The sequence below is a fragment of the Sander vitreus genome, chromosome 2 (genome assembly GCF_031162955.1).
Source record: "Sander vitreus isolate 19-12246 chromosome 2, sanVit1, whole genome shotgun sequence".
Lineage (NCBI taxonomy): Eukaryota > Metazoa > Chordata > Actinopteri > Perciformes > Percidae > Sander > Sander vitreus.
The window spans coordinates 37,631,891-37,655,471 of NC_135856.1; the positions used below are offsets into that span (position 1 = coordinate 37,631,891).

General features: G+C 43.1%; 1 protein-coding gene across 1 annotated transcript; it reads right to left on the reverse strand.

Annotated features, from left to right (window-relative positions):
* Positions 1 to 1,535: 1,535 nt before the first annotated feature.
* On the reverse strand, positions 1,536 to 22,720 carry LOC144528772 (uncharacterized). Its single transcript, XM_078267596.1, has 5 exons — positions 22,239 to 22,720; positions 20,144 to 20,274; positions 16,151 to 16,333; positions 11,898 to 11,964; positions 1,536 to 4,732 (listed from the first exon to the last, which is right to left on the reverse strand). Exons 1-5 carry the CDS (start codon positions 22,525 to 22,527, stop codon positions 3,831 to 3,833), a joined length of 1,572 nt encoding a protein of 523 aa, XP_078123722.1. The 5' UTR covers positions 22,528 to 22,720; the 3' UTR covers positions 1,536 to 3,830.
* Positions 22,721 to 23,581: the final 861 nt, after the last annotated feature.

Below are 23,581 nucleotides of genomic sequence, written 5' to 3' on the forward strand. Positions count from 1 at the left end.
AACAGTTATATAGTTTGTGACCATATTTGAGTCATTTTCTAGTTTGAGTGGGCTGTTATACAAATCAAAACGGTGAGAAAGGAATGTGCACTGTGTTAACTGGGGAGGGGGTGGTTGGCCCTGTTGGTCAGTATTAACTCTGGTTGATGATGATGATGATGATGATGATGAGGAGAGGTGGCGGAGGAATGGTTGAAACATGGCTGACACAGATAACAGAGGTGGATGCTGTAGCCATGCCGTCAGATTTGTCCTGACTTCTGTTTGTCCAACACTTCCTGTACCTGTCTGACAACTGCTAGTCTCGCTTTGCCAGACCCTCCTCCAAAGAGCGCTGAAGGAGGGTCTGGCTAGTCCACACAGCATTCCTGGATGAAAGGAAAACGTGCTCTGGTTTATTGGCATTTCTTTAAACCAATCAGAATCGTTGTGGGCGGTGCTAAACTCTGCAGAAATGGACTAGCTAGCTGTCTGGATTTACCCTGCAGAGATCTGAGGAGCAGTTAACCATAGTCCTCACAAATCCACCTAATTGAAAATGCCAACACAATATAAAATGAAAAAATGAAATGAAATGAAAAAATAAAACGCACTAACCAATATTTTTTATATTAACAATGGATTACACAGCTGTGTAATATCAAAACTATAGCTCAAAGTGACAAACCCACAGAAAGTGATCACCCCTCTCTGCAGTTACCTTCAGCTCTACAGAGCTTTATAGTGTTATTGAGCTCATCGTTTTCCATCCCATAACTGTACAGTACTCTTACGTTAAAACACTGCTCAGCAAGCAGACCGACACAGTTGGAGACGCTGGATTTCCACAGACAGCTGAAATAACGGCAGGGAGGAGCGATTCAATTCATTCCCTATGAGAACTGGGGAACATGGTAGAGCATTCAGTTTACTTCCACTTCAATTTATAAATGGAAGTAGAGTAGTGATTGATTCACTATTTTCTCTTGTTTCCCCTTTTTCTTTTTAATGTGATTTCTGGATGAAATAACTCCACGTTAAAGTATTGTGATTAATTCACTGAGTATCACCTCATCTATTCCGCAGCTTATGAAATCAGTTAGTCCGTTTAAGAAGCAACTAGATGAGCACATGTAAGTTACATTTCGTTTGTTGAGACAGACACATGTTTACATGACGTGACATGATGAGGACAGACGTGTTTCCTCAGCTGTCAACACCCCACCATCAGCTCCAAAGCCTGTCACTCTGCAGGTTAGAAACGATCCAAGTACATCGCTCATTTTTCATCAAATCTTTTCAAAACTGAACCTGATTCAGGAACTACAGGAAGGCTTATGTCAACCAGCTGTCAGATATCCTTTCAATGACCAGATGCTGTCCAAGACTTTCCAAACAAAGTGAATCCAAAGAAAAACAGATTAACATGGAGGCGTACTTCCCAACCTCACCGTCATCATACTTGTACATGAAATGGCACTAAATGTAAATGTAAATGCTGTTGAAATGAAGACCAGACATATTTCATCTATCCACAGAGGGTTGACACTATAATATAAACACATGAACCGTTTAATGTCATAAAACAAATGTGGATGGTTGTGTTGTCATCATTAGGGCTGCAACTAACAATTCTTTTTTATTATTGTTTTGATTAATCAATGAGTTGTTTGGTCTATAATTTGTCAGAAAAAATGTATATCATTGTTTCCTAAAGTCCAAGATGACGTCCTCAAATGTCTTGTTTCGTCCAGAACTCAAAGATATTCAGTTCACTGTCACAGAGGAGAGAAACATTTGAAAATAATGACATTTAAAGTGCCCATATTTGTTTTTAAAAATCCCTTTTTCTGGGTTTTGGGGAGTTATTTTGTGTCTCTGGTGCTTCCACACGCATACAAACTTTGAAAACAACCATCCATGCTGTTCTGAGTGAGATCCGGTTTCTGAATGTGTCCTGCCTTCAGTCTCCGAGTCAGCTGGTCAACATCTGCACGGCTTTCTACGTCACTAGCTGAGACGAGGGGGCTAGGGGGCTAACCGTTAGCATGCTAGCTCGTTCTCAATGGCAAAACACTGCTACAACACACACAAATTCACCCTAATCTACAAAATAAATGGTATAGAACTACTTACATGTCCCTGTTCTGCAGGTATTCCACACAAAGTTGGAAGTGCGCCCTCGTTAATCCTGCCTTGTACAGGCTGAAGTTGGAGAAACAGCTAGCTAGCTCAAGTTAGGGACCGTTCGGTATTTATGGAATGGACCACCGGAGGAAAATAGGGGAGGGTCATGTCTTTTTATTCTTTGTTGATGGGAGGGTCATCACATTTTTTTTAGTCAAAGGGGGAGGGTCACCCAACTTTTGTATTCATGAGAAGAGCAACATTTCAAAGTGGCTTGTTTGGTGCGTATTTATCCATGTAGCTCCATGTAGCTCTCCGAGTCTCGGCCCCTATCGCTAGCAGATGGGTTCCTCCCTGTTTTGTCAGCCAGACCTGTAGCTTAGAGACCGTGGGATGTCTCAAACTGAATAAATCCCGCTCGCACATATAAACACAAAACTGCTAGCTCAATCGTGTTGTAACTATGACATCTGCTGAAAACAATATTGTATTCATTAGCATGATTGCCGTACTGTTTAGTTCAAAAACATCCAAAACACCGTACGAAAACGTAGCTGACCAGACGCAAGCTTTTATTTTGAAAAGCCGAAACTCGCGCCGCAGACAGCTCCAGGCGGCAGCCGGGAAGGCATGAGACGGGAGGTATACTTTCAGTCCCGGTGATTATTTGTGAAAATGTGCAAACGACAGCCTTTTAAAGGCATTTGAGAAGGAAGGAGTGGTAACATGCAAGCTCCCAAATTGACACTCGTCTGAGAAATGGAGTTTTGGATAATGTTTTGGATAAAATATAGCTTTACCTATATGCTAAAATATACAATGACTGAGGAAGCCTAGTGACGAGTCCATAGCAACCAGTGTTGAATTACCCAGTGTGCTTTGCTGAATGGTCTCAATGTTTTATTGTTTTATTTCATGTGAATACTAGTTTACTAGATGAGTAACTTAGTATTTGAAGTAATGCAGTAATGCAGGAAGTGTCCATGCTTATTGTGTTTCCACAACAATGTCAGTGAGTAAATCTACTGAAATGGCCCCCCCACCATAACAGAGGAGTGGGATGTGTCAGATCAGAAACAGAGGTTTAGACACATATGTCATGGCTGTAAAAAAAACAATGTCCATCTGTATGTCTTTGCCAAGCGCAAACCAGTACAATAAGTTGTTGGGGAAGGTCATCTCTTTTCTCCCAATCATTTTGGAGGGTCATCTAAAATGTATGGCTGGTGAAGGGAGGGTCACGTCTATTTTGACTAAAGGTCCCAAAACAACTCCGGTGGCCCCTGAAATAAATAACAAACAGTCCCTTACTGAGCTACTGAGCATGTGCGACTCCCAACAAAGATGGAACAGAAGTGAGAGGTCTCACTCTGTAGCTAAAACAGAGAGCTCAACACACAGGGTGAAAAGAGGAGCTGCAGCAATGAGCAGTACAACAAAAATATGGTGTTTTCTGAAAATGAAACCAAGTAAACCTATTCTGATATAACCTCTAAATATAATTATGAACCTGAAATTAGCATAATATGAGCACTTTAAGAAGCTTCAGGGAAGTTTGAGTTTTTTTTACTTAGAAACTTAAAAATACTCAAACGGATTAATCAACTATCAAAATAGTTGATTTGAGAGTTGACAACTAATTGATTAATCTGTGCAGCTCCAGTGTTCATGTTAATTTGTCCCGTCAGGTACATGCAGGGGGGTTGGTCCCTGCGTGACTTGCTCTACTTGGCGGTGTGCAGAGCCTGGTGCCTGATGAGGTTGCTGAGGAAGGAGAAGTTCTTGCCACACTTGGAGCAGTGGAACCTCTTCTCCCCGGTGTGGACGCTCTGGTGGACCTTCAGGTTGGTGGAAGTGGAGAACTGCTTCCCACAGTGGGGGCAGGGGAACGGCCTCTCCCCTGTGTGGACCATCTGGTGGCGCTTGAGGCTGCAGACCTGGCCAAAGCTCTTGCCGCACTGGACGCACTGGTACGGCTTCTCCCCTGTGTGGACGCGCTCGTGGATGCGCAGCTGGCACTGGTGGGCGTAGTGGCGGGAACAGAAGGTGCAGGCGTAGGGGAGGCAGGGCTGCTGGCACTGGGCTGACACGCACTCCTGGTTCTGACTGCTGGATGCTGGATGAAGGGGGTTCTGACTGGGGAAGAGGGCGTTGTCCGACGGCCGGATTCCGGACCAGGAATGCTGGGGTTGCTGTTGCTGGGAGTTCACTGTCCCCATGGCAACCGGGTTATTGTTAAAGGTGGAAAGACTGTAGGCTGCATTACCTTCAAACATCCCTTCACTGCGTGGCTCATTGATCTGAATACACAGCCGCGGCTGACCTGTGAGAGGGGTTACTTCCTCAGCTCCGTCCTCTCCACCTCGCCCGGACAACAACGCCCCCCCGTAGTTGTCTTCCGCTGCATAGGGGAGGGAGTTAGTCGCAGGGCGTGTCTGGTCTCTGTTGCACTGAGGCCTTTTAGAAACGGAGGCAAGGGCTGTCCTCACTTGGCTAAATGATGAGTTTCCTGCTACGGTTTCTGCTGCGTGTGTGGAACAAGATGGCCGCTCCCCATCTTCAGTCTCGCTGCTCTCCTGCCATCCCAGCAGCGTTTGGGAGGGACTGTGTTTCTCTGGGGTAACACCTGATGAGCCCACAGCAAAGAAAACAGTTAGAAGTTAGAGTTAGAGTTGCTGTATTCTTTTTACAAACACTTGCATCCTTATTGAAGCTGCATGATTAAGGGGCTGTCCTCAATAGCCAGTACATTAATAGAGCAGCAAACAAATATCTATGTAATGTGTAGTAGCAGTATGTAATGAAGTCACACTCCCTCTGTGTGTGTGTTGTAATCCAAGCTTCTTTGTAGATCTGCAAAGATTAATCGATTAGTTGTCAACTCTGATTCCAGCGTGTTAAATGTGAATATGTTCTGGTTTTTTCTCTCCTCTGTGACAGTAGACTGAATATCTGAGCTGTGGACAAAACAAGACATTGGAGGACGTCATCTTGGGATGTTTTTCACCATTTTTCTGACATTAAATAGACCAAACAACTAATCGATTAATCGAGAAAATAACTGACCGATTAATCGACGATTAAAATAATGGTGAGTTGCAGCCCTACTGCTCTGTTCTTTTTCTGAAAGCCGTCCGGCCACACGTGCACGTGAGTGCCTCGTTTGCCGGCGAGGGCCGTGACAGAGCGTCTTGGACGAGTTGTGGAACGGTCTGTGAGAGCTACGTGGACGAAATCCCAGACCACTTATTGTCAGTATTTCCAGTACAGCCCCTTCAATAACTACAACTGTGTGTTCTTTACATCTCTGCCAACCAGTTGTGAGCAGTTGCTGTATTTTAAACTGTGAGAAAGTGCTGATGGGCATCACATTGATAATAAATGGTGTAGGGCTGATTATGAATTATTTTCAATTGTTGATTAATCTGTCAATAATGTTCTCGATTAATGGATGAGTTGTTTGGTCTATAAAATGTCAGAAAATGGTGAAAAATGTGTATCAGTGTTTTCCAAAGCCCAAGATGACGTCCTCAAATGTCTTGTTCTGTCCACAACACAAAGATATTCAGTTTACTGTCCCAGAGGAGAGAAGACACTAGAACATGTTCACATTAGACAAGGTGGAATCAGAGAATGTTTTACTTATTTCATAAAAACAATGAGTCACGCCGATTAATCGATTATCAAAATAGTTGGAGATTAATTTAAAAGTTGACAACTAATCAATGAATCGATTACTCTTTGCACCTCTAAAATGGTGTCATAAAATCAAACTACAAATTCAAAAAAAACATTTTGGACACATACTTAGTTTGGTGCATTGCTGTGAGTCAGAAACCTTGGCTGATGATATAGAAGATATTGCTTGCAACTGTTCCACCACATAACAATAATGACATTTTGAAAATGTGTATGGAGATGACTTTTAGTGTACAGTGGTGTGAGAAAGTGTTTGCCCCCTTCCTGATTTCCGATGTTTGTCACCTAAATGTTTCAGATCATCAAACTAATTTAAATGTAAGATAAAGATAACACAAGTAAACACAAAATGCAGTTATTAAATGAAGGTTTTTATTATTAAAGGGATACTTCACCGATTTAGCATTAAGCTTTGTATCAGTAGAAAGCCAGTAGTATTTTTTAATGACCGTGCTTCTCTCCCTCATGTCCCCCTGAGAGGGGAGATGTCTGTATTGTGGTTTCTGAAAAAATGTATACCGATGACGCAAAAATCATAGTTTTACGTCATCGGTATACATTTTTCCAGAGGCAAAGGACTACAGCCAGTACTTCCGCATAGCCCATAGGGGGTTGGACCTCGGCTTCTTCCGGAGGTAAAAACGAGTGTCAGCCATCTTGAATCATCGCTTAGCTTCTCAGCAGAAACAGATTTATTCATCCTGAAGAAATTTTAGAAAAACAATTATGTGCATACAAACTACCGCACACATGTACCACCGGGATACATTGCTAGCCGGTAAGGGGACATCCTCAGCGGTGTGCGGAAAGCAGGACAAGGGTAGGAGTTGGAGCTAGGTGGAAGCTAACGATAGCCAGCCACCTGTGCCAGACTTCGCCTGCTACGGAGACCAGAACTTCAGCCTGCGGTGCCGCTAGCCAGAATACTTGACAGCTTTTGCAGTGGAGTTTGTGACTGTTAAGATGCCGAAAATTGTACATTCCACGCAAATGTACGGCTCTGTTTACAGCCTACCAAGCGCTAATGCTAGTATGTGTTAGCTGAACTTTACGGAGCATATAGCTAATGTGTGCGCGCTAAATGTAGCCTGTTTCGTATGTCGTTTTTATATATTTTAAATGTGTAACCACTAGAGCCACGGTGAAACGTTGTTTCGTGTATATGGTTGAAATGACAATAAAACACAGTTGAGTTGAGTTGACCGTCTCACTGTCTGTCTGTCTGTTAACGATAGGCGTGGCTTGGGAGTGGACTCAGAGCAGCGAAGCAAGTGCATTCTGGGATTTGGTGTCTTTCATCCACATGAGCCAAAAACACATTTCCTGGCTTTTCTCGGCCTAGAAGGCACCAATTTACAAAAGAAATTCACATTTAAGTAAGTGACCCAATTTAAAGATATATTCAGCTTTCCAGCGGTGAAATATCCCTTTAAGGGAAAAAAAAAATCCAAAACCTACATGGCCCTGTGTGCCCACCCCTCCCTGTTAAAACATAACTTCTGAGGAGTGGCCGGCCGACGGAAATTACCCCAAGAGCGTAACGACGTCTCATCCAAGAGGTCACAAAAGACCTCACAACAACATCCAAAGAACTGCAGGCCTCACTTACCTCAGTGCCTCACAGTGTTCATGACTCCACCATAAGAAAGAGACAAAAATGGAGTGCATGGCAGAGTTCCAAGACGAAAATCACTGCTGAGCAAAAAGAACATTAAAGTGCCCATATTATGAAAAAAACACTTTTTCTGGGATTTGGGGTGTTCTTTTGTGTCTCTGGTGCTTCCACACGCATACAAACTTTGAAAAAAATCCATCCATGCTGTTTTGAGTGAGATACGGTTTCTGAATGTGTCCTGCCTTCAGTCTCTGGGTGAACTGTTCAAAATCGGCACAGCTTGTGACGTCACAAGCCGAAACGAGCCGGCTAACCGCAACCGTTAGCTCGTAGCGTTAGCAACATGCTACCTCGTTCTCAATAGCAAAGCACTGCTACAACACACACAAGTTCACCATAATCTCCAAAAGAACTACTTCCATGTGCGCCCTCATTTAGAAGAAGTCTCCCAGCTAATCCTGCCTTGTAACTGACCGAAGTTGGAGAAACAGCCTTTCTTTTACTGTCTATGGAGCTAGCTAGCTGACATGAGCTACATCTGAGCTACTGCACATGTGCGAGTGCAATCAAAGATAGTACAGAAGAAGAAGAAGAAGAAGACGAAGAAGAAGAAGAAGAAGAAAAGAGGTCTCACTCTGTAGCTAAAACAGAGACCAGCTGAAAGGAGGATCTGCAGCAGTGAGAGAGAGCTGTGCAGTACAACAGAAATATGGTGTTTTTTGAAAATTAAACCATGTAAACCTATTCTGGTACAACCTTAAAATACAATTATGAACCTGAAAATGAGCATAATATGGGCGCTTTAAGGCTCATCTCATTTTTGCCAGAAAACATCTTGATGATCCCCAAGACTTTTGAGAAAATACTCTGACGAGACAAAACTTTTGGAACTTTTTGGAAGGTGTGTGTCCCATTACATCTGGCGTAAAAGTAACACCGCATTTCAGAAGATTAACATCATACAAACAGTTAAATATGGTGGTGGTAGTGTGATGGTCTGGGGCTGTTTTGCTGCTTCAGGACATGGAAGACTTGCTGTGATAAAATGGAACCACGAATTCTGCTGTCCTGAAAATCCTGAAGGAGAATGTCTGGCCATCTGTTCGTGACATCAAGCTGAAGCAAACTTGCGTTCTGCAGCAGGACAATGACCCAAAACACACCAGCAAGTCCCCCTCTGAATGGCTGAAGAAAAACAAAATGAAGACTTGGGAGTGGCCTAGTCAAAGTCCTGACCTGAATCCTATTGAGATGCTGTTGCATGACCTTAAAAAGGAAGTTCATCAGTCCCTCCAGAAAAACGTGATTATGCGATCGCATAATTCAACGCATAATCAGCCAAAGTCTGCATATTAATGAGGGGGGGGCGCATTTTTTCAAATACGCCGCACTTTCGCTGCATAAATTGCCGATTTCCGCACAAAATATGCGGGGCTTGAATGATTTCAAAATCCCCGCATTTTGCAAAAAAGTCCCATATATCTTAGCAGAAAGTTGAAAAATGTTGCGTTTACTTCACACAAGAGCAGCCATTTTCCCCTGTTGCCATGGGAACGTTACGAAGTGATGTTTCGAAGTGATGTTACGAAGTGACGTAATTACGCAACGTGAACATCATCAAAAAGCTGCAAACCCCGCGATGAAGCCACGATAAAACCGCAGTTTTTGCAAGTTCCAGCAATTTCATCGCATAAAATTGCATAAATATGCCGCATATTCCATTGCATTTTTTTAAGAAAACGTGCCGCATAATCAAGGATTTTTGCCCGCAACAATCACAAAAAAACTCCGCATTTTTCTGGAAGGACTGGTTCATGCTCGAAAACCCTCCAATGTGGCTGAATGACAACAATTCTGCAAAGATGTGTGGGCCAAAATTCCTCCACAGCGCTGTAAAGGACTCATTGCAAGTTATCGCAAACTCTTGATTGCAGTTGTTGCTGCTGAGGGTGGCCCAGCCAGTTATTAGGTTTAGGGCGCAATCACTTTTTCACACAGGGCCATGTAGGTTTAGATATAGTTTTCCCTTAATAATAACCTTCATTTAAAAACTGCATTTTGTGTTTACCTGTGTTAACTTTGACTAATATTTAAATTAGTTTGATGATCTGAAACATGTAAGTGTGACAAACATGCAAAAAAAATAAGAAATCAGGAAGGGGGCAAACACTTTCTCACACCACTGTATGTTCAAGTCCTTGCAGGCTGATTTTCATCAAAGTGGAACTAATGGCTGAAGGTACAGTAAGAAATCATTTGTAATGTGAGTCTTATGGGACCTCAACAGTGAGCAAATCTGATCCATTTACAATGGTGTAGATGTATCCTGCTTTCTAAAATGATTTTCTAATGTTGGTGGTCAGTGGTTGGAAATTGAAGTGAAGAAACCTAAAGGACAAATCTAGTGATATGCTTTATTTTTCTTCTTGTATGTATCTACCTTCAAGTCTGATATATCTTCTTCTTCTGTGCCCCACAGTCTGTCCTAGTGACAGCATGTATATTGAGAATAAAATGGGTCCCAAGACTGAAGACAACTGTCTGTTGTGAATTCACAACAGAGAATCACTCCAATGCAGTCCCTGAAATGGTCATTTAGCCTGTCGATTACAATATGGTGGTCAACAGTATCAAATGCGGCGCTAAGGTCCTATAAAAATCTCCAGCATCTGCAACCATCAAAACATCATTTAAGACCGTAAGGAGCTGGTTCAGTGGAATACAATTTGCGAAAACCAGATTGAAGTTTATGAATTACCCTGTGCAGTTCAACTATTTGAGGGGCCGACTACCATGATGAAATATTCAGATGTGATAAGGTTGTGTGTAAAGGACACAGACATAAAAAGAGTAGCTTCTTATTGTATAAGTGTTGCAGGGGTGTAGAAGTGGTTTGAAGGGCGTGCTCGCGTGTCATTCAAGCAGTCAGCAGCTGGCACGCGCAAAAGTCTGTCCTGCTGGCGTGCTCTATACTTAGTTTTTTTACAATCCTCTTGTCACAAACGTTGCCTCGTTGCATATATCGCCACGACTTGCTGGTCTGGTGTGCAGGATTTGGTGATCATTGGGGTGGACGGATCACGGCTGTGCTTCTGTATCGGGTGGTGGCACACAACTTGCATCTTACTTTGGATCATCTTTTACTATTTCAAAGTGCACCCACACTTAAGATTTTCATTTTACCAGACATTTTCAGTTAAAGGTTGAAATCCCTGGCGCCAGGATGCTCCTCCATCGGTCACAGATCATGGAAAGTGAAAATCTGTCATGGAGCGGTTGGATTTATTCACGCACACAAAAGATATATTAAAAGCTTCTTTTTCTGCACATTTTTATTTCCAGCATGATGTTGATATATATCATACTATGCTGTATATTAACTTATTTGGAGAAAACAGGTAGTTAGATGTAAAAATCCATAGACAGTAAAAGAATGGACCAGTGAAGGACATTAGAAGCTCTTTCCCGGTGATTACTGAGCGTTACTGAGCAGCCTCCAACTGAGCTTGAAGACGTAGATGTGACGTGAGCAACCTGTCTGAAAGTTGGAAGTCTTCTGGTAGCTGTGCCAAGAGAAATCTCAATCATTCCCAATCTAGCAGAGATGGAGAGCGTGAGTAGGAGCTGTCCATGAGCGTAGGAGCAGGAGCAACTTTTGGTATGTATTAAGTATTCTGATTATTTTGTCATTTTGACTGTATGCCTCCACGTCCCCCCGGTTGCCTGAGAGCTTCTCCTGTACTATACAGTAATTCCTCTACTATGAGACAGTAAGTCTCGTGGTTATGACCCAATCGTTAGCCTATTGTTATAAAAACGTCTGCTACGGAGCCATAACGTGAGGTACAAGGTAATGGAGCCTTTTATACGTTGTCGTGTTTCTTTAGAAATAAACAACGGACAAATAGAGACTTTAAATGCTTCAGATGTAAAGTTATGGATGGATGGATGGATGGATGGATGGATGGGTAGGTACTTTATTCATCCTGAGGGAAATATTAATTCTACCCTGTCCTGGGTAGCCCAGATGTTGGTATGTCAATTATTTCAACTTTAATTTTTAAATCTGAATTTGACCAATCCAATTTGAGCAATCTGAATCTTTTTTTTTCAATTCTGAAACTAAAATTTTTTAATCTGATTTTGTGACCATTGAATACATTTTTTTCTTCAAATTCAGCTCCTGAAATAGCGAGAAATATCTTTTCATTTAAAAAGAGGTGAATTCAGAACAAATACATTCAGATACATGGTTTTCAGAGTAAAATACTCCAATATTAAGTATTCAGTGGCTGTTAAAATTCAAATACTTGTCTCTCTTATATGCTTCCATAGAATTAATCACAGAACAGCTGAGGAGGTAAACATGGACAGTTTGGTAATGATGCCACTTTAAACTAATTGGAGAGCTGGGGTGTGCAGTAGTTTGGTGTGGGTTGGAGTGATTGAACGGTGTGACAGAAGAACAGACTGATACCTTGCACTTCATGCATCTTTTCCACCTTGCGCTGAGCGCTGCTCGTGTTTTTCAGACATCTCTGGCCCTGGAAAGAGGAGGCAGGCTTTTAGCTGACACAAAGAACCCACCAGGCTCTCACACAGTAATACGCATTATTTAATATAGGAGTCATTGTGTAAGCTCTATGTGCTAGATAGAATCAAATTATTTCATTAAGATTTACTTTGTGTACATGTTTTTAACTGCTGAAAAGAAATGCATTCCACTGTGACTAAAACAGTAAACCACAACGCCATACAAATAAAATGTTTATTTACACTACACTGTATGTACAGTATACATCAGTACACATGTAAACCCCCCCCTCTCTTTGGTGAGCTAATAGCTCTGATTAAAAGGATACATTAAATGGCATTCAGTTACATCTGATGTGATGAATCCAGGGGACACTAGAACAGTTACTGCTCCCATGCAGTATCCATGTCCACATCAGTATGTATAATCTTTATTTTCATTTGGTAGACAGTACCATCACAACTGTAATCATACTTGGTTAATGTCTATCTGTTGAATGTGTAGAGTTAACACCTACCAACGTCAAATTCCTTATTTAGGCAAGTATACTGGGCCAATAAAACTGATTGATTAATATGAGGAAAGAACAAACAGAATTCTCATTGGAAAACAATAGAATTCTAACTCATTAGAAAACAGAACAGCATTCTCACTAGAAAACTCCTCTTTCAGTCAAATCTTTATTAATTAGATAGAAAATAGAAATCTAAGAAAGAAAAAAAGCCTGATGCCAATATTCTCAGTGCACTAAAGCACTCAAAGACAAAGATACCCAATCCCTGTCTTTACAGTCAGTGTCTGTTCCAGAAATAGTGTGTGACCTTTGGCACCTGATGAAGAGGGACAGTTGGAAAGGAAGAAACTTGTTTCGTCGTTTATGACACAGAGGGCCCTATTTTAACGCTCTGCAACGCAAGTATCAAACGCCAAATGCAAGTAGCTTTGTGGGCAGATCTCGGGTGCTGTTGCCATTATACCGGCGGGAGAAATGACTCTTGCAAATCTAAAATGGGTTGGTCTGAAGTAGCTACATTACTCATCGGTGTGGTTTGGGCGTAACGTGCAATAAACCAATCAGAGCGTTATCCCTTTAGAAGCAGGCGCGCTTGTTCCATGGCAGATTGCTATTATAATGCCAGATTTGCTAGGCGCACGCCCTTAATACATCCACGGGCGAAGAAATGTCACAAAAACATACTTTGCGATGTTTTGGGCTCACTCTCACTGAATCACGAGGTTATGAATGCATGGTGATATTTTTGCAATGTAGTCTAACATTAGACCGAGATGACCTCACTATAGACGATGCAGCTCTTCTGTCTCTCCTCTCCCATGCTGCTGCTGGGGCGTTTGGGTTGAGTGCAGAGATGCATAGTACTACTTCACTACTGTACTTAAGTACTAAAAGGCTGTATCTGTTATTTTTTTCTCCTACTTCCACTTTTACTTGAGTACATATTTTCGATAAGTTTAATACTTTTACTCCGATACATTGTTGTGAATTCCTCACGCTACGGAGACTGTACGTTACAGTGTGTGTAGTTACGGCTACGTTAGTTATGTACGCTAATTATCAATAAATAATAATAAATCCCGGAGATCGCCTCGCGTTTCTTTTCATTATGGTTGCCTGTTCAGAAGTCAGAGACGATGTAAGTTTGTAATCTGTCTATTTAGCCATTGTTGCAGCAGATTAAGCTATTCCTGAGTTGTTTCAGTCTGCAATGAGTACTGAATGTTAACCGTTTTACCCTGTGATGTGAAGCTGCTATTATCTGTATTTTGCTAGCTGCTAGTTTGTCTGTATTTTGCTAGCTGCTAGTTTGTCTGTATTTTGCTAGCTGCTAGTTTGTCTGTATTTTGCTAGCTGCTAGTTTGTCTGTATTTTGCTAGCTGCTAGTGTGTCTGTATTTTGCTAGCTGCTAGTGTGTCTGTATTTTGCTAGCTGCTAGTGTGTCTGTATTTTGCTAGCTGCTAGTGTGTCTGTATTTTGCTAGCTGCTAGTGTGTCTGTATTTTGCTAGCTGCTAGTGTGTCTGTATTTTGCTAGTACTATCACTTAAGTGTGGTGCTTAAAGAGCACTTCAACTTCTACTCAAGTCACTTTTTTGATAGAGCACTGTTTTCTGAAACGGCAAAATAGCACTAGGGAACGTTTGCGCTGGAACATGCCTCCTCTTTTTGCTGAACCGTCCCCGGGGGGGGCAAGTTCATTCCCTAATTTACCGCCGTGAGTCTGTGGAGGGAAAAGTCTGCTGTGTGTCGGGTGCAAAATAGGAATGATACATGCGTCGGTGTACAAAGTCAATTGCGCTGAGTGCAAGATAGGGTCCAATGTGAGTGTGACAGACGCTTGTTAATCTTTTCACAGTAAAATTCCTTATTCATTTTCTCATCAGTTTCATCATATATGATACTAGTTTATACATTATATTTTTAAGTCCGACAGTGCATAGAACCACAAGATGTTGAGTTGGGACTCCTGGGCTACAGTGTTTGTGATTAGGAATTTTTACGAACTTCACTAAATCTAATGCTAAACTTAGCTTAGCTGTTTATGATGAAGCTATACCTGCACTGAGCATTGCTTCAGCGAATGTGTGAGCTCTGCACTGTGCCCTACCTCAGCGGTGAGCAAAGAGCAAATTTATCATAAGGCATAACCCTCAGTGTTTAAAAGTGAAACTGTAGCTGTAGTAAAACAGCCCTATGTTCCCACAGCCCTATGTTCCCACATTTCTATGATTTTTCTTAAAAGTAGGCCCTATGTTAGGGTTAGGGTTACATTCCATCTGTAGTCCATTGCTACTGGATAATAGGTTGGGTGTTTGGCTACCAAATTGGGAGAAAGGGGGATAAAGTTAGATACAAATTTATGAAAAAGGAAATGTGGGAACACAGGGCCTAATTTTGAAAAAAAATCTTAGGGCTGTGGGAACATAGGGTTTAATTTTGGAAAGAAATCTTAGAAATGTGGGAACTGTGGGAACATGGGGCCTAATTTTGAAAAAAAAAAAAAATCTTAGGGCTGTGGGAACATAGGGCCTAATTTTGAAAAAAAAAAAATTAGGGCTGTGGGAATATAGGGCCTAATTTTCAGTGAAAAAAAAAAAAGAAAATCTTAGAAATGTGGGAACATAGGGCCTAATTTTAAAAAAAAAAAATTTAGGGCTGTGGGAAAATAGGGCCTAATTTTCAGTGAAAAAAAAAAAAAAAAAAATCTTAGAAATGTGGGAACATAGGGCTGTGGGAACATAAGCACGCTCCCCAAAAAAACCTTGTCTAGCCCTCTTCAGTGAAAACCCCTGGCTGTAAATCTTTGGTGCGGCAGTGCTGTGGGAGGTCTGGTCTTTGTGTTAGGTGCTGGATCTTCTGGTGCCTCTTGAGGTTGCTGGGATGGGAGAAGCGTCGGTTGCAGACGGAGCAGCTGAAGGGCCTCTCCCCGGTGTGCACGTTGTGGTGGATCTCCAGCTGGCTCTGGCACACAAAGCTCTTGCCGCACAGCGTGCAGGTGAAGGGCTTCTCCCTGGTGTGCCTGGCCATGTGCTTCTGCAGGTCCGACTCCAGGAAGAAGCGCTTGGTACAGCTGGTGCAGCCGTACGGGCGCTCCATGGTGACGGCGTGGTAGAAAGCCAGGTGGAAGCTGCTGGAGAAGGGCTTGTGGTGATTGTGGCTGTGGTGAATTGAATTGAATTGGTGGCTCACGGAGGAGTTGATGCTCAAAGTGGTTGCTCCACTGGATGTTCTTGGCGTGTCATCGCGAGGGAGAACAGACCACGCCTGCACAGAGGACTGCACCTGCACGGACCCGTGTCCTGCTGATTCCTGAATCATGGTTGATGTAGTGTTTTCATGTCTGCCTCTGTCTGCTTCTCTCTGTGTCTGGTCTACAGCTGACCACTCCCACTGCTGTGACACCCCCCCGCCATCAACGACTACCACATCTGACAGGGAGGACTCGGAGGTGTCTAATGCCGCCTTGTTATCTCTCCTGCCGTCCGTTACGTCATCACAAGAAGCTGGCAAGGCTTCCCAGCTTGGCGTCATGCTAGCATCTGAGCTCAGCGGCTCCCTCTCCCATGCTCTGACATCACTTCCTGCTAGCTCCAGCTGGGAACTGTGGGTTGTGTCACTGCTGCTGCTGTCAGTTTCAGCTGTCCTGTCGACAACAAAGGTGACGATGTCAGATCCACTGACCTCCGTTTCGCTGCGGTGTCTGGCGTCTGGCGAGGCAGCGGGGAGTGATGTGGCGGTGTAGGCGTCTCCTCTGCTGCCGGTGCAGGCGTCTACTGGCACCTCGTGGTTGGTGGCTCCGGTCTCCATCGTTCCCTCCACCTTAACGATCAGCAGCTCCCCCACCTCCTCCTCAGGTTCTGCTGACTGAGAGGACAAACTGATTTTATACATATATATATATTAGGGCTGTCAGCGTTAACGCCTTAATCACGATGCGATTAAGGGCCGACGATTTTTTTTTTTTTAATTAAAATCGCATGCTGGCATTTATTAATTTATTTTACACTTCACTCGGCTTTGCGTCGTGCCTAACAGCTACTATTTTGACCCTTTGCAGCACTGTTACTTATCATCAAGCTGCCACTTCCTCCTAACACATCCTGCTGCTGCAGGCATGATGGAGAAAGATAGCAGCAATGAAATCCTGAATTTCGAGGAGTGTGTTGGAACACACACACACAACTACATTTACATGCACATAATATTCAGTTTTTTGCCCTTATTCTAATACTAATATTCCAGTTTACATTAAAAATAGGATTTGTACAACACAAAAACTTGACAATTATTGTTATCTTTGAATACAATATTAAATCCTTTTTTTAACACCCATTTGTTACATAAAATAATAGTATAAAATAGTAACAAAACATTATTTTAAATGAAAGTCCATATATCTATATTTCTTCAGATTTGTGTTTCTGTCCAAAAGATATTACGTTTTGGGGGGTTTTGTTTTGTTATTTTCAAAACTATAAAAATGTATGTATGTAAGTATGTTCAGTTCATACATGAGACAGAAGTTCATTTCATATTTTCAGTTTGATAACAAAACTTCAAAATAGTATTATAGTATTCATTTCATTTTCAGAGGAATTGTTCCTACAACTTTTCCTGAGATATGAAGCTCACATCTGCTTCATTGGCTTGGGGTATCTAGGTCCAGCTGCAGCTTTTTAGCATCAATATACAGTGAAGGCAGACAGACAACCAGGGCTTGACATCAACTTTGCTCACCAGCCACAGCTACTAGCCACTCAGCAGCTTCACTAGCCACTATTTTGTGAAAAATTACGTTTTATTTGAATAGTTGACTATGGTTTGCTACAATTAACTTGAATAACCAGATTTACAACCCTTTTAAATGTAAATGAGCATTGTAAACATAAAATATAACCCTGCAGTCATCAAATATTCAGCTCTGATAATGTGTGTAAAGATCAGTGTTGGGTGTAACACGTTACAAAGTAAGGCGTTACAAAGCAGAGATGTTCACAAGTCATTTTTTGTAAGTCCAAGTCAAGTCTCAAGTCTTTGAGGGGCAAGTTCAAGTCAAGTCTCAAGTCTCTGGTTATCTGATCTGTCCCTAACACTGTATTGTTAAATCTTATGAATTCAAAACATGTCCTGTAGCTCCATCCAGACAGTCCAGTATCAACATCAGCTGTAGGATACTTTATGGGGTCTACTTAACACATCCCTCTAGACCTCGGACCTGGTGAAATATTAACCTAAGTCTGTCACATCATATGGATACAACTATAAAGATACGATGTGCCTGTTCCCAGCATTAGCACAACACTTTGCGATGGTTAACTTGTTACCTGTGATTATATATGCTAAATGTAACGTCTCTTGTGGAAATCAAGAGAAAAGTGGCAGCGCCACACCAGTTACAGAACAACATGCATCTCAGTGTCAGTCCAAATTACGCACAATAAGCAGTTTGAACTCACTGATGTAATGCCATTTATTTATTTTCTAAGTGTTAGTAGGCTCAGTGAAACTGAGTCCAGCGCGAGGGAGACCCGACTCAGAGGAGGAGAGGTTAGTGAGGCCGGCGTCTCCACAGCAGGTGACAGTACGCACGGATCTGCTGCGCCACGCATGGATGAATAATGAAATAGTAAATAGGACTACAGTAACAGAAATATGTGCAGAATTAAGACAGTCAAGACGGCCCAGTGTTTGGTGGACCAGGTACACCTTGTTCATTTAATAGCCTACAAATCATCCACGGGATCAATTACGCACCACATGAGTTTACCCCCCCCCGATCCAGCGTTTGTTCCTGGGGAGATGGATCCGTGCGTCCCGCCTCCTGTGCGCCATGGATTTCTTAGCCTCAGCAACTACTAATTATAATATACAATGTGCCTGTTCTCAGCATTAGCACAACACTTTGCGATGGTTAGCTTGTTACCTGTGACGATATATGCTAAATGTAACGTCTCTTTCACATTAGCGTGTGAGTGACTGACCTATCTGGGTGCGTTTTGAGATGCCTGATGAAGTCTGACGGTGTTGATCCGGCATCATTTATCTTGGTCCCACACACCTAGCATGTAGCTGTTAGCTTACTGCCACTGTTTACCAAGTTATTGAAAGCAAAACTAATGACAAAAGGCACAACTCCAGGAGGATTGGGTGTCGCCATATCAATGTATTTTGTTTTATGTGAGTGTGCGCACATAATGCATAACGCATGCGTTACGTTGCACATTATGGCAAAGGACAGGGGACATACAGCTCGTTATACGTTTCCCCGTATAGGCGCCAATAAAAGAAAATAGAAATACATGAATACATTTTGATTTAAAAAGCAATAATTGCATGGAAACAGGTTGTTGACGAGTCTCGAGTCTGAAGTCTTTAGGGTCGAGTCCGAGTCAAGTCTGAAGTCAGCCGTTTGTGCGACTTAAGTGCGACTCGAGTCCCCATCTCTGTTACAAAGTAACGCGTCACAGTAACGCAACTACTTTTTGGGGTAAAAAGTAGTGTAACGCGCCACTACTAAAAATTTGCTAACGAACCGTAGTTCCTTTTTCAATTCGGCGCAGCGTTACTTTTCCTAGGGACAGATTTGACAGCGACACTGCTTTCTCAGCTGCGCGCTCACAAGCTCCACACGGGACGTGACAGAGGCTGGTAGCAGAGTGATCATGGCAAGCGAGAAGCAGCCAACGCTAACTTTTGAGAGCGTTTTAAGCTTTGTGGCTTTTTTGCTGGACGGCGCTCTGAGCCAGGCAGACACAAAGCTGACAACCTCACAGATGGATGCGGTGGAGACGGCCTCATACATACACGCTGTGGACTTGTGTCGGTTGCACGGACACGCAAGGATTTCCAGAAAAGAGGCTGCATGTGTCTACGACAATGCACGGACCATCGTGGCTGCGCGACCGGTACAAGTCGATACAGACATTACATAGAATACACTAACACCGTGTAACGCCGCTGGACTCGGGTATATAGTTATAAAATAAATAAATATAGTTTTGGTATAATTAACTTCAGTCTCTGCCAGAGACGCCTGCTTTTAAAAGTAACGAGTAAAGTAAAAAGTTACCCTCCATAGGGGGTAACTAAGTAAAGTAACAGATTACTTTTTTAAGAAGTAACGAGTAACGAGCAAACACTACTTTTTAAAAGTAACTTCCCCAAACACTGGTAAAGATCCTTTTTGTACGAAAACGTGCATCCGAATAAGACAGACATAAAAGAGTAGCTTCTTATGCATATGCTAGGTGCTGCAGGGATGTAAAAGATTAGTAGAAAGTGATTTGGAGCGCACGCGTGTCACTTAGCAGCCGGCACACGCCCTCGGTGACGGGAAGCAGAGCACACAGACCAAATGTCCTGCTAAACTATCCTGCTGCACGCGCTCTCTGTACAAACCTATACCTTATAGTCAATGACCTGTATGAACAGGCAATGAACTGTTGCCTCAGCTTGCCATGTTGCATGCGCGCACGCTTAACGGAGCTCTGGGGGATATTTTAAGGAATCGCAGCGGCTTGCTTGTCTGGTGTGGAGCACGGGCCGCCGTGCTCCGGCCGTGGCACACTAGGTCACAGCTGTGTTCCTGTGTCGTGGTACAGTAGGCTACGCCAGCCACCAGAGAAATTAAATAAAATGAACAGTGTGATATCATTCCTCTGTTGGAATAACTACCTCAGTTTTGGTGGTGGTGACGACCTCCTGGTCAGGATCCTGGTCCACGTTGATAGGCTGGATCTTCTGCACAGACTGCTGAGTCCCCGGGTCTCGGTTCAAAAACCTGGTCCTGCCTTGCAGAGAAGGGCCTGGTGGACCAATAGAAGGAGAATAATTGGTTAAAGGGTAATTTCGGTTTTTATCAACCATTTCCCCATGCATCTGTGTCTATTAGACTGATGTGAACAAAAATCTTTGAATTTGGTCCAGTATTGAGCGAGATCTCAGTGACAGGCCTGCTCGGGCCGAGCTGTAATGTAACCTAATGGGGCAATTGTGCACCCTCGATTTTTGTCCACTAAAAGAGATTGTTTTTGCCACTGACAGGCTCAGATTGTTATTAAAAGTGTCTGACAACATTATCGATCTCATGAGGTGACTTCTTGTCCGAAGACAGCGGTGTGGAGAGTGGAACGCGAGTCGAGGTAAAAGGCGTTCCGGGAGTTTGTTGTTTTGGAGTACAGAAATTATAGGCTTGTGTTATCTAAAATGTTTTCAGTGGCTAAATATTTAGGCTAAACGATTTCGACAATGTGGATGAGGTCATAATTCGATGGCCGCCCGTATTCATTTGAGCCAGAAGTATACGGATGAAGAGAGAGGCAGCAGGCAGAGAACGCCAGAAACACACCACACATGGAAGCGGTGTGAAACGCCGTGAAGCAGAGCTATTTTCATTTCGGTATCCAATCTGTCCGGCCCCACCGGCTGCCATCAGGCGCTACGGCCGCGCGCTACGGCCGCGCGCTACGGCCGCGCGCTACGGCCGCGTGCTACGCGATCGTTTCAGCGACTCCTCTATTTCTAGTGTCAAGCCAGACAGATACAGGAAGGCCACAGTGCAGCCGGATACTTTACAAAATAAAACACATTTTAAAATAAAACCCCCCAGGTTTATGGTGATATAGATAACACGAAACCATGGAGGTATTATAGCCTATTGACCGCATCAAACACTCCACAGCTGCAGCCTCTCTCTCTCTCCCCTCGTCCGCTCTTCATCCGTAAACTCTGGCTCAAATGAATACGGACGGCCATTCAATTATAATGACCTCATCCACGTTGTCGAAATCATTTAAATATTGAGCCACGACACTGAAAATCTTTTAGATAACAAGCCTAGAATTTCTGTCATGGGACAAAAAGTCACCTCATGAGATCGATAATGTTGTCAGACACTTTTAATAACAATCTGAGCCTGTCAGTGGCAAAAACAATCCCTTTTAGTGGACAAAAATCGAGGGTGCACAATTGCCCCATTAGGTTACATTACAGCTCGGCCCGAGCAGGCCTGTCACTGAGATCTCGCTCAATACTGGACCAAATTCAAAGATTTTTGTTCACATCAGTCTAATAGACACAGATGCATGGGGAAATGGGGTCCAGGTTGATTTAAAAAAAAAAAACATTAAGAAGGGAAATATGGTGCAAAATGTGAGAGCTTGTAGAATAGGATGTGAGAACTTGCAGAACAAACAATCTGAACTTGTAAGTTAAAATGTGCACTCCTAGAACATGTCCACACACCTGTATTCTGAATATGAAGTCACAGAAAAAAATATTCAGAAATGTGTAGATTGGCATTTACATAAACAGAATGACAGCTGCAAACTTGTGCAACATTTACTCGTAGACTTTTTCCCTCCGGTCCATTTTCCATACAACTCAGTGATTACAACCTCTCGAGTCTGTCACTACAACTTCACGTATGTGCTCTCTCGCATCACAAAGTGAAGAATGTGCGCCTCGACTTTTACAACACTTCTTGCGATACATTTGGTGCAAAACTAATTTGAACCTGTGGACTTAGGCTGTGGAGCGCCGAGCCAACAGTACGGGGAAAGCAGGGTTTCTATCGCCAGACGACGGACTACTCTGTCCGGCTTATTTATGTAGCATGGATGCTTGGTGGAATTAGCAAGCTAGCGTTAGCTAACTAACCAACCAGCCCGCTTCTAAATAAATACCATTTAATTATCTAAACACTATTTAACAGTCAACCTGAAACACCGGCGGTGAGCTCCAGGTGTGAACGTTACATACAGTAGGCTACCTGCCAGTGAGGCCCTATTCTGCCGGTTGAGGAGACGGACCCCGGCGAAGCGGCTGCAGAGAGAGCCCTCCGATCCCTTCACTCTCTCCGCTCGGTACCTGGCGATGTGCAGCTCCAGCAGTTTGATTTTCCTGCGCAGAACCTCGTTCTCCTTCTGACTCCGGGACATCTCCAGATGAACCACCGCGTATCCGTCGTCCACAACTTTACAAATTTCTGCAACGGCCGCGTTAGCCAGCACCTCCATGATGGAGGCAATCTGAGAATGGAAGTCCATGGCAGTCGACATTGTCACAGCGAGCTTGAAGCGCTTTTTGATGGACTGAACAGACTGTTGTCTTTAAAATGACACTGGTAGTTCTTAAACGTTGCAGTGCTATCTGAAATTCATTACTAGGTGGCTTTTTACTTTTTCAATATAACGGAGAAACGCGTGGGCACCCAGGCTGCAGTCTTTGTTGATATGATGTCTGGCTGAACAGTGTGGTATTTTTCCAGTATGAACTACAGTACAGCGCCCCCTCTGTTCAGGAGCGGAGCAGGAGAATTTAAAGGGCAGAGGTTGCGCTCTCTCGATACTTCCGGCTTCTGAACTGGTTGCAGTTCCACTCTGGTTCCACATGAGGGCGCTCACAGGCCAGTGCAGAATGAATGGAGCTATATGGTCTGTACCCCTCAAAATCCACTTTTCTCAGGATATCATTTTTTGTCTATTAATTTGAATGTTGCATTCGAAAGGGGAGGCTAAGAAAATACACACTGCTGGGTGTTAGATTTTTTTAAAGAGGCTTTTTTTGTCCTAAAAAGCCTTTTAAAATGTCAATGACGTCATACACATATACGGCCAGAGATACTGCTTTACGGCAAGATCTGAGTCGCTTCCTTTTTTCTCTTGAGGCATCGACAACACAGCTGACAGGTTAGACTCTCTCTGTTAATACAACACAGCTGACAGGTTAGACTCTCTGTTAATACAACACAGCTGACAGGTTAGACTCTCTGTTAATACAACACAGCTGACAGGTTAGACTCTCCCTGTTAATACAACACAGCTGACAGGTTAGACTCTCCCTGTTAATACAACACAGCTGACAGGTTAGACTCTCCCTGTTAATATAACACAGCTGACAGGTTAGACTCTCCCTGTTAATACAACACAGCTGACAGGTTAGACTCTCCCTGTTAATATAACACAGCTGACAGGTTAGACTCTCCCTGTTAATACAACACAGCTGACAGGTTAAACTCTCTGTTAATACAACACAGCTGACAGGTTAGACTCTCTGTTAATACAACACAGCTGACAGGTTAGACTCTCCCTGTTAATACAACACAGCTGACAG